This window comes from Rhincodon typus, chromosome 4 (genome assembly GCF_021869965.1).
Source record: "Rhincodon typus isolate 14 chromosome 4, sRhiTyp1.1, whole genome shotgun sequence".
NCBI classification, from domain to species: domain Eukaryota; kingdom Metazoa; phylum Chordata; class Chondrichthyes; order Orectolobiformes; family Rhincodontidae; genus Rhincodon; species Rhincodon typus.
Genome location: NC_063335.1, coordinates 42030522 through 42042693, shown reverse-complemented (window position 1 = coordinate 42042693; position 12172 = coordinate 42030522). Strand labels below are relative to the sequence as shown.

Sequence of the window (12172 nt, the reverse complement as noted above, 5' to 3'; positions counted from 1 at the left end):
AGGCCCAAGATGAACCTGGGATTTCCAAGCTGTGTATACATTACCAGGTATTCAATTAAAAAAAGGGAATGAGCTTAGTTGGTTCTAAAATCACCAAAAGAAAAGAATGAGCTGAATTAACAGCCATAGCTGACACACACCTCTTAGAATCATAAAATTGTAAAAAGGTTACACTACAAAAGAAGGCTATTTGTCATGCTGTGTTCATGTTGACTGTCTGCCAGAGATATTCAGCTGGTCCCACTCCCCTTCCTTTCCGCTTTAGCCCTCCAAACATTTTCATTTTAACAACTTTTTAATTCTCTTTTGCAAGCCATGATTGAATCTGCCTCTACCACACTCTCAGGCAGTGCTTTCCAGATCCCAATCAGTCGCTGTGTATTTTTTTCCCTTCATTTCACCATTTAATTACACACCCTACACAACCTTGGGAGATGTCAAATCTTTTAAATTTAAATTAGGCACACTTTGAATGGATGAGAATAGAAGTGACTGCAGCAAACAGCACTAAACACCTGAAGGGTTAAATCTACAGACACATAATGGGAAGGATTCAAAGAACTATTTGGTACAGTACTAAACAAAAAACATGTTGCTAAAAGGCAAAGCCTTTTATTCTTGTCTTTAAACAAGCATGGTTAACATATGAGATGAGGGATAGAAACTAAAGGAAAGAACTTACACAAGCGTTAACGATAATGGAAATGTTGAAGACTGGAAGAGCTATTAAAGGAGAAAGAAACATTAAGAAATTAGGAAGATGAGCAGAAAATAAAAGGAACAAAACATGCAAGGAAACAAGCAAAACTAGTTTTAGAAATATATTAAAATAGGGCAATAAAGAGGTATGTGGGCTCATTAAAGACAGGTGAAATGATATTATAATGGATAAAGAAGCACTAGTTGACTTTTTAAGTAAGTACTTTGAACCTATTCTCATGGTGAAGAAAAAAACCTAAATGCCATTGTTACCAGAGCACCAAAAAATAATCTAAGGTGCAGAAATTAGCATGTTACTAAGAGGTGTGTGTCAGTCATTGCTGTTAATAGTACGTTAATTATATGGTTAAGATACATATATGAAGGAGTCTACAACTGGTTGGCACTGTAGGAGACTGGGTACATCATCCTCTGCCAGAATCAAGCTTTTGTCAACATACTACTTTAAGGCCTAGCTTTTTAGTTAAAAAGTAAATTTTTCATTTGCTAATTTTATCAATCAAAATAGTATAAAAGAGAGGCCGGGTAGGGAAAGTGGAGCAGAGGGCCTCCTTATTAGCTTGCTCTTGAGCTGACCATTATCAGGTTCAAGCAGTTTCTGAAGAAGGGTCTAGGCCCAAAACGTCAGCCTTCCTGCTCCTCTGATGCTGCTTGGCCTGTTGTGTTCATCCAGCTCTACACCTTGTTATCTAGGCCATAGAGGGTTTGTTATATCTGACATTCTACATTTCTTCCATGACAAGATATTGCTGGAGAAAGGAAACACAGTGTCCATAGGCAAGTTTGAGGCCTTCCATGGCCATTAGGCACTACAGAGGTTGGTGTGCATTATAGGTCATTTGATTAACACTTGATCTTAACATATTAAGTCACCACTGAACTTCTGATTCATGTTACAGTGACACTTTAAGCGACTATGACTGGTTAATTTTGAAAATTCATATTGGACCAATTGTTTTGGATTTGTTATACAAAAAATAATATAAAGAGATGGCAAAAACTGCAGATGCTGGAGTCAGAGTCAATACAGTGTGGAGCTGGAGGAATACAGCAGGCCAGGCAGCATCAGGGGAGCAGTAAAGTCGATGTTTCGGGTCAGGACCCTTCATCAGGACAGTTCCTCCAGCTCCACATTGTATTGACAATGATATAAACAGACACTGTGGGGTGGGTGGGTAAGGGGACCTCATTGTTGGCCTGCTCCTGGTACATGGCCAAGGTGGCCATAAACAGGTGCAGCCAATAGAGGTGTATGTGAGACCCGACTGCCTAGCTCTCTTCCACAGTTACATATTGAGTGACCTTGGATAGGGCACACCCAACGTAAGGGACACGTGAGGCCTCAGGCAATTGGTAGGCACAGGAGCTGCAGTGCATTCTCTCTGCCGACAATTACATTTTAACTTAAAGTTGGTTTTAAAATTAGGATTTTTGTGACCCTTTAAGGAGCCGTTTCCTTTAAGTTTGTTTTGGTTAGTTTAATCTTTTTAAAGAGTATAAGGAGAGGCAATGTGGTGGGTGGGTGGGTAGGAGGGTTTATTTTACAGCCTGTTTCTGGAGCCTGACCACGGTGGCCATTAACAGGTCCAGGCACTGCCTGGTTAAGGGGATGGTTTGGCCTGACCGCTTGCCCCTTTTCCATGGCTATCTTAACGCCAAAGCGTGCCTGAAGAGTGAGTGTGCAGTGTCTATCAGTTAGCTTCTGCGACCAGTGGACATCACAGGGGTGCTTCATCTCCCTACAAAATTATATTTTTGATTTCATCTGATAGGTTTCTGTTTGTGTCAAGGTACCTATTTAAGGGACTGTCATAAAGTTTTTTTTTCATTAGTCCTGTTGTTTTCATTGGTTATTCTTGGTTTATCAGATTGATACAGTTCTTCAGGATAAAAGGATCAGAAGGAATGGGGAGGAAGTGGGAACAGGGTACTAAGCTGGATGATCAACCATGATCATATTGAATGGTGGAGCAGACTTGAGGGGATAAATGATCTACTCCTGGTCCTATTTTCCATATTTCTGTGTTTCTGTTCAAAATTATAAAGAGAAAGCTGCTCGGACTCCTGGATAGTAGGTAAGAGGTGGATATATGGAAGGCAAAGACAGCAACTATTATGTAAAGGATCTGTGTCTAGTTTAGTACATCACCACTGAATCCAATTACTAGTGGCTCAGTCTGCAGCATTCACCTCTGAGAAGCTTGTAGGTTTCAAGACTCCTTCAGCATTTGAGCACAACTGTCAAGGCTGAAACTCCAGTGGAGTAATAAGGGAGAGTGCTATCTTTTAGGTGAGATGTTAAAACAGAGTTGCGGCTGCCCTCCTAAATGGATATAAATTGTCCCATGGCGATATTTTGAAGAAAAGCGGAGAGTTTTCCCTGGCCACTATTTATCCCTCAATCAACGTCACAACATAAAAGATTATCTGATCATTATCTCATTGTGGGAGTTTGCTGTGTGCAAATTGGTTGCTGTGTTACCTGCATCACAACAGCAACTACATACTATACATTTACTTCAAAAAAGTGCCTCTTTGGCTATAAAGCAAACTGGAGAATCCAGTGATTCTTGTGGCAATGAGATCTATAGGATGCAGTTTAAGAATACCCTTTTCTGATGAAGGGTCTAGGCCCGAAACGTCAGCCTTCCTGCTCCTATGATGCTGCTTGGCCTGCTGTGTTCATCCAGCTCTGCACCTTGTTGTCTAAGAATACAGGAGCTTCCTTTTAACACAGGCATGAGGAGAAATTTCTTCTCTTAGAGTCATGAGAGTGTGGAATCCTCTTCCCCAGAAAGCAGTGGAGGCTGGCTCATGACATTTATTCAATGCCCAAGCTAGATGGATCTTTGATAAAGAAGGGGGTCAAAGGTTCTGCTAGGCAGACTTGACAGTGTGGTTGAGACCACCGCACAATCTACCATGATCTTACTGAATGGCAGAACAAGCTTGAAGGACTGAATGGCCTACTCCTGCTTCTGAGTCCTGTGCTGCTATGAAATATGCTATAGTTAAAATAACACCCATCAACTCATCCAACCTAAGCTATACTCAGAGAGATGGAAGTAGCAGTGAAGCCGTGTCCTTATTGGGTAGATCTTTTCACTGATGCAAAAGCGTGTGCTTTATACGGAAGTTTTGGAAATCAAATTGATAATTCAACATCTTGTTTTAATTTCTTCATTTCTGAACTGTTTGGGTAATTAGCACCAGGTTCAGAAAAGTAGCAAGATATACCTGAAAGCTGCATGATATTACTGCTTTAATTGATTATTTCTCAAATCCTTATTAAAATAATTAGCCCCTGAAAAATGAATTAACAGCAACAATAATGCAGACAGCGTGGGCAGGTGCTATTATTCAGCAGTTAACAACACTTGTGTCTTAAAGCTTTTTACATTTTCAAATGTTAAGAGCTCGAGAAATAAACAAATTCTTTGCAACATTAATGAGGTCACTGCATTTCTGGTTATCTTGACTGTAATGACTATCACTACAAATAAGTACTCTAACAACACAAAGAGGTCTACTTCACATAATAATAGACTTACATCTGGAAGGCTGCATGATGACTCTCCTGGAAAATATCTGACTGCTCAGGATTGAACTCCTCCTGAGGTTTTGTTCCCTAAAGAAAACACAAATCACCATGGGTAAAGTTAGCATCTGCAATGAAAGAGAAAATGTGGCCCAAATTACACAGAGATGGAGATTCTACAAAACCCAAAGTTTGGATTTCTGCCATAACTTCAGGGTGAAGAATGTTGGGGAAGGGGTAGGACAGGGTTTGCAATTTAGGGAAGAGGTTAGAATCACTAGGTTTCCCTCCCATTATTGTTTTGTGAGCAATGTTCTGTGTCAACTCCAGTGCCCAGTAGCAACTCCTCCCACAGTACCCTTGATAAGGTCAGTGAGAATGTCGAGAATGGGTGTGCATTGCTGCTCTGGCCTTCATAAGGGAGAAAACAGAAATCACTTCCAGGTCGTGGAAAGGGAAGAATAAAATCATGTTTAGATGTTTTCTTTTCCCCAGTGCAGCACACCACTTCTCACTTCAAGTTCCTCCTCTTCCACAGATCTCACATTTCTATACTGCCACCGCAGGGACAAGTACCATTTGCTGAATAGTTAATCAGACCCACCCTTAACATGGCTGATGTCACTACACAGCAGAGGATAAAAGTCCAACCCTACTCCTTTCTCTCAGCAATGCTATGGAATTTTCGCCTGTACATTCAGAAACTGAATCACTCGCTGATGCCCAGAATAACAAACTTAAAATGACACCCACTTTGGATTGCCACTCACACTTTTATTACCTCAAGGGTACATAGACCACAGGATGGTGTATTGAGCCATGTCGACCAGGAAAAACTCTCTGATGTGTCTCCATCAGGATTTCCCCTTTATGCATCTCTCTTTAAATGACACATCTCTTTACATCTCTCATTCTGTTGCTTGATTGCTTCTCTCTACTTTTTAAAACTATCTTTAAGGAGGGATTGATTGATTACATACCAGAGTACATAGTTCTGAAGGGCTGCAGTTTGTGTGTTTGAGGTACAGATGTAGGATATAATGGTGGCTTGAACCCCAGGTCAGGCTCTTCATGTCACCTCCACTGATCATCTGTTGATTCAGCTGGCACTATATTCCTTGTTATTTTCCCTTTCCACAAGTTCCGTTCAACTCCTTTTCTTTTTCAAACTGATTACTTCTGCTTCATCCCTAAACAGTTTCCCTGAGATTTGTACAATTTATGTCCTCCCGGCTCTTTGGTCCTTTCTAGTGTCACTCATCTATCTCTCACTCCTCCCTGTCCAAAGCCACAATTTGCCTTCTCCATCCATGTGCTTTATTGCCTTTCCTCCCATGGTCTTCCCCATCAGCTGGCACTCAACGTCTCTGATGTCTCATCATCCTGAATTCCCAGCTCTTTCCCAGGAATGCCTGAACATTCCAAACCTCAACATTCATCCCTCACTGACCTTGAACAGGGAAGTGGCGTGAATTCCTAAAAATTTGAAGGAGAATGGTGATGTACTCGCAGCCCAGTTTCAATTTTAAAATCCTTATCCCTGTTTTCAAAATTTCAGCAAGGTGTCACCCCTCCCTACCTCCTCAACCCCTCAATCCTTGTGGATTCCTCAATCTCTTTATTCCCCCCATTCTGGCATCTTGCACATCACTAATTTTCTTGTTCAATCCCCCTAGGGCCTATGCTTTGAATTCACTCCCGAAACCTCTCTGTCTCTCTGCCTCTTGCTCTTCCTTTAAGGTGTTGCATAAAATCTGTCTCTATGACTAAGCTTTCAGTTCACCCGGTATGATACCTCCTTCATGTGGTTTGGCAAAAATTGGAAGATTTCTGGAGGGAGAAACTCTAAAATCCAGCCTTCCAGCAGAGGCAACCTGAAGCTAGATTTTTCCGGCAGTGGACTGAAGGTGGGCACTTGACGTAGAGCAGGTGTCATCGCCCATCATGCCAACTGTCTCTGATCTCTCACACTTTGGCCAGAACGGTGCTGGAGAGTGCAGGCAGTTGCCAGTCTGTGGAATCACAGAGTTGGCTACTCTCTTTTAAAAAGTTGATATAAAAAGCAAAACGCACAAATGGTGACAGATGAAGTGGGAGCAGGAAGTGTGCGCAAGATTTATTAGCATCACAATGGAAAAATGCAGCAACGTAAAGTGCGATATCTTCTTCTTAAGTTTCCGAGTCAAAAGGCAGATCTGCCCCATTGTGCCACAATCTCCATCGTGGATTGGGTAAGGAGACAGCTCCCAAATCTGCCCTAGTCAGAACAGGAGACAACCACATGCTGTTGACTTGAATCTGATCCACACTGGCTATCCAGCAAACTGACTCCCCAAACAGTTGAAGTTGTTGTAGCAACATGTTTTTTCGGTGCACGTATAGCCTGGAGCTAGGAATAATGATGACCGAAATTGTTTCCATCACTTGGCTGACCAGAAATCTCTCCTGCTCCCACAGCCTGCCAATATCTCGTGCTGGAGGGACTTACAGGTTGATACATGGTTGCAACATCAAGGCTCCTTCCTTGGCCACAAAGCCATGGAGTAGGACCCTGAGCTTCTGGTCCAGAGAGAGAGAAGTGACCCATTGCACCACGAGACTGTCCAAGTATGCCATGTCCCAAAATTATTTAAATTTTCAACTGGATTTCCATGCAAAGCAAACAAAATAATTAAACAAGAATGACAAATATATACACAATACATACTAATTGTTAAAAATAGAAACATGTGCACATAAATATATATGCTTCAAAAGCAAATCAACACCGCCAACTTCCAATAAAGCACTGGAGAGATGTAATGAGAAAATCAGTAAAGATACTTCGTTGTGACATTTTAATGTAACTACAAATCTATACAGTCTGAGGAAATGCCTTATACTTAAGCTGCTTTCAGCAAATAACACACATCACTAAAGCATAACGGTATTAATAAAGTAGCTACAATGCTGAGAATTTAACATAATTTGTCTGGATGCATGCTCATTACATCAGGCAGCTTCGACAGAATAAAGTGCATATTACATGGACTGACTAGCAATGAATTCTTAACCTACTTCTCCTGTCGCACAATAAATGCAGAGACAAACGCCAACCCTACTCAACAGAAACGGTCCATTTTTTTTAAACAGTAAAGAATAGCTCACTTCTAAGGCTACTTAAAGTCATCCAAGGCACATTGTTGGAGTTAAAATACAGATTTACCATGATTTAACTGATTGGTGAAGCAGCTGGAAGGACTGAATGGCCTCCTCCTGTTCCGATGTTCCAATATTTAGTCTTGTAAGACATCGTTGTACAAACGTAATTTATATATTTTAATGATCTCATGTATACCGGAAGCAAATATCAGAATTAGATTTTATTGAGTCTGCACATCATGCACAACTACAATCAAGAAGTCGGGGAGGGTGGTCACTGTAACAAGGTAATGTTCATTGTCCCAAATGTACTACCTTTAACCATGTTCCGCACTGAGAATCTAGGATCACTGAATTTACCCCTAAACAGTCCTCCAACTGATTCTTTAAGCATAGCATCTCACGAAGCAAAAACGAGCTCTTGCGATGTTTACTTCTAATGCTTTGTTTATTCTCCCCTAGATTTTGCTGCAATTACCTCAACATTTTGAAAGGTTAAGCAGGGAACGATTACACCCACTAAAGTCAGTGAAACAGCAACAAAGATCCTAAATTTAGGATTGGCACGCAAAGCACGAAGGAGGAGGTTCGAAGAAATTTTGCTCAAACAAAGGATTATTAAAATGAGGAACGTAATGCCACTGAGTAACTATTCAAGCTGACTCATTCATGAATTTAAGGAGGGATTAGATAAACAGGAAAACGAGAAATAGTAAAAGGTACAGAGGAAGAGTGAAGGGATTAAACGAGACATGCTTCAATGTGATCAGGCAGTGACAGAGTCAGATCAACTGGCCTCCTCCAAAGGTGACATTTCTATGGCCCTTATCGAACATCATGGTATTGATAAGGTAGACAAACAGGAGGCTGGAAGAACACTGCAGGCCAGGCAGCATCTGAAGGAAAGGAACAGTCAACGTAACACCAAGGGAGTGCTGCATTGTCACCTTTCAGGTCTGGCCTGTCAAGTGGACATAAAAAAGGCCAACAGATCTGAAGCTTGGCAGTTAGTTGTTGAAGACGGGGCAATAGTTAAGAATGCTAATCTGGAAACCAAGGACCCAGACTTATGGGAGATGATTTATTGGGGTCAGGCTCCTGGGGGGAAATGCAAATAGACAGGGAGAGGGGGAAAGAGGTCAAAAACAAAGTGAGGAAATGGCCCACCTCACTACCTCTCAGTCCCACCTCCCTTCCTAATGCCCATCTACACACACGGCCTTGATCAGCCACTGTGAGTGCCTATGATTTGAACAGAAGCTGACAAGGAAATACTGCAGTTAAGTGTTGGTTTGAAGAGTCCCTTGCAGCTGGGTTTATCTCAGCAGTGACTTCAGGTTGAGGTTCTTGTGTGCTAGTCAATTTACCACTTAAGGGCCTCAAATTTTAGCATGGTAAGAAGATTATCCATGGATCCCTCTGTCCAGAACTTAATTCTGTTGGAGGTAGGAAGGCATCAAAGACTGCGTACGCCTCCTCACTTCCTAACCAAATTCCACATCCCACCTCCTACCTCACTTCCTCCAGGATTGGAAGATTCCACCCATTTTAACCTCAAAGTAGGAAATTCAGGAAGCTGACAATAAGTGGCGACAGTAACTTAGTAACAAGATTGACACTGTTGTGAGTAAATCGCCATCGGCTTTCTTGAATGTAACTGTATGCAGCGTATAGTACAAGAATTCTTATTTGGAGCCCAAAAGGCCCAGACTCCAGTTGCATGTGATCTGTTGTCACTATGACCTAGCACCTTTCATACGCAGTCAGAAGCTATACTTAGAATTAACGGTACATTTCTCTTTACTCTACATTTCTTTCTAAATTCTTTCATGGTACACCTTTATACAATCAACACTTATCTAGGGGCACCTAACACTTCAACTTAACGTTTTCCCCAGCCCTGACAAATCTCTTGTGCTTGAGGCACTAATCTGCAACAGCATTCTTGGTTCTCCTAGAGGATGTGTAGGACGTATGTACTGTCTTACTGTTTCTATTGAAAGCTATCACATTGATGGAGTGAAATGATGTTTCTGACAGTGGCTGGTCATTGGGGTTGAAAAGTCTCTCAGCACTTTCAAGGCTTCCTCTTGGGACTATTCTCACGGCAGGCAGCTGCCCTCTTTATACATCAACAAATTGTGTGTGTTGAGTACTAACCTTATCCACTTTGGAGTTAAGGATCTTTCTCTCTGGATTGCTGCTTATTAGCTACTAGAAGTTGCTGTACATCATCTTGTTGGCCCTTTGCTGAGGATTGAAGTTTGCCTCTAAACATGCCAAATGAATGTTGACTTTGTCTGTGGACGATTGCAAAGACTTGTCGGATACAATTGGATTCTGTCTGCACACGTGTGGCACCATCCACTCTGATTGAATCTTCAATGGTCTTGAATTAGTTCTTAAGTCCCCTGACAGCGCTTTGTTGCATGATTGAAGATCTCTTTCTAACTCCATATTTCTTTATCTCTCACACTCTGTGGCTATTTTATTTACTGTAGAAATTTCTGAACCTCCACCTGTTTTCATGATTAATTGAAATGGCACAAGGTTATAGAACATAGAACATAGAACATTACAGCGCAGTACAGGCCCTTCGGCCCTCGATGTTGCGCCGACCTGTGAAACCAATCTGAAGCCCATCTAACCTAAACTATTCCATTATCATCCATATGTTTATCCAATGACCATTTAAATGCCCTTAAAGTTGGCGAGTCTACTACTTTTGCAGGCAGGGCATTCCACGCCCTTACTACTCTCTGAGTAAAGAACCTACCTCTGACATCTGTCCTATATCTATCACCCCTCAATTTAAAGCTATGTCCCCTCGTGCTAGCCATCACCATCCGAGGAAAAAGGCTCCTGCTGTTCACCCTATCTAATCCTCTGATCATGTTGTATGTCTCAATTAAGTCACTTCTTAACGTTCTTCTCTCTAACGAAAACAGCCTCAAGTCCCTCAGCCTTTCCTCATAAGACCTTCCCTCCATACCAGGCAACATCCTGGTAAATCTCCTCTGCACCCTTTCCAATGCTTCCACATCCTTCCTATAATGCGGTGACCAGAACTGTACGCAATACTCCAAGTGCGGCCGCACCAGAGTTTTGTACAGCTGCAACATGACCTCATGGCTCCGAAACTCAATCCCTCTACCAATAAAACCTAACATACTGTATGCCTTCTTAACAACGCTATCAACCTGGGTGGCAACTTTCAGTGATCTATGCACATGGACACCGAGATCTCTCTGCTCATCCACACTACCAAGAATCTTACCATTAGCCCAGTACTCTGTATTCCTGTTACTCCTTCCAAAGTGAATCACCTCACACTTTTCCGCATTAAAATCCATTTGCCACCTCTCAGCCCAGCTCTGCAGCTTATCTATGTCCCTCTGTAACCTGCAACATCCTTCCGCACTATCCACAACTCCACCGACTTTGGTGTCATCCGCAAATTTACTAACCCATCCTTCTACGCCCTCATCCAGGTCATTTATAAAAATGACAAACAGCAGTGGCTCCAAAACAGATCCTTGAGGTACACCACTAGTAACTGAACTCCAGGATGAACATTTCCCATCAACCACCACCCTCTGTCTTCTTACAGCTAGCCAATTTCTGATCCAAACTGCTAAATCACCCTCAATCCCATGCCTCCGTATTTTCTGCAATAGCCTACCATGGGGAACCTTATCAAATGCTTTACTGAAATCCATATACACCACATCAACCGCTTTACCCTCATCCACCTGTTTGGTCACCTTCTCAAAGAACTCAATAAGGTTTGTGAGGCACGACCTACCCTTCACAAAACCGTGTTGACTATCCCTAATCAAATTATTCCTTTCTAGATGATTATAAATCCTATCTCTTATAATCCTTTCCAACACTTTACCCACAACCGAAGTAAGGCTCACCGGTCTATAATTACCAGGGTTGTCTCTACTCCCCTTTTTGAACAAGGGGACAACATTTGCTAGTCTCCAGTCTTCTGGCACTATTCCTGTAGACAATGACGACATAAAGATCAAAACCAAAGGCTCTGCAATCTCCTCTTATTGTCTTTCTTCCCAGCGTAATCTGGCTATTATCTGTGGGAGCTATTTACTCCTCTAAGTCTTACTGACGTTGATGTTGGGGCATGTTCTGTCCATTAAACAGACAAATTTATTTCTTTACTTTCTTCAAGGGCTGAGTCTCCTTTATTTGGCCCTGCTTTTCCAATTCTTCCCACTTTCTGTTTTCAGGGAAATAGAAGTTCTGCCTCATCCTCTTGCAATGCTCAAAGTGAAGCATCTTCAATGTCTGCTAACCAAAGAATATCCAAATATGTACAACCACCTAATAAAGAAGTATACTTATTAGGAATTATGTAGGTGTCTATATTTTTGTTCCATGCAGCATACATCGTAGCTTCTAGGCCTTGATTCTTGTACTTTGAATCTCAAAATTCGATGGAAGACAGCCTGAGATTTTCTGGTCTCCATCAAGGCACAGCACCCTTAAGGCTTTATACAAATAATCCAGTAGCCAATTTAAAATTAATTTATCTGCAATTGACTTAAATTTCTGCATATCAAAAGTCATCTCACAGGCAATTGTGCTTTTATGTCTGGAGCTGGGGAAAATATAGATCATTATCACATAGAACTGGTGTCTGGGTTTTCACTTTCCCTAAGAAGAATGCTTCTTGTTTATCTTGGTCCTCAGAGGAATCAACTTCTCCTACCACAGCAAACTGAAGTGATCTGCCTTTAAACTTTTCAACGG

General features: G+C 41.7%; 1 protein-coding gene across 1 annotated transcript in view; it reads right to left on the bottom strand.

Moving 5' to 3' along the window:
• The window catches only part of LOC109925840, a 200458-nt gene that overhangs the window by 39855 nt on the left and 148431 nt on the right, over positions 1-12172 (bottom strand). The window contains exon 10 of the mRNA XM_048595971.1: positions 4272-4348. Within this exon, the coding sequence (XP_048451928.1) occupies positions 4272-4348 (77 nt within the window). The remainder of the gene's footprint in view (positions 1-4271; positions 4349-12172) is intronic.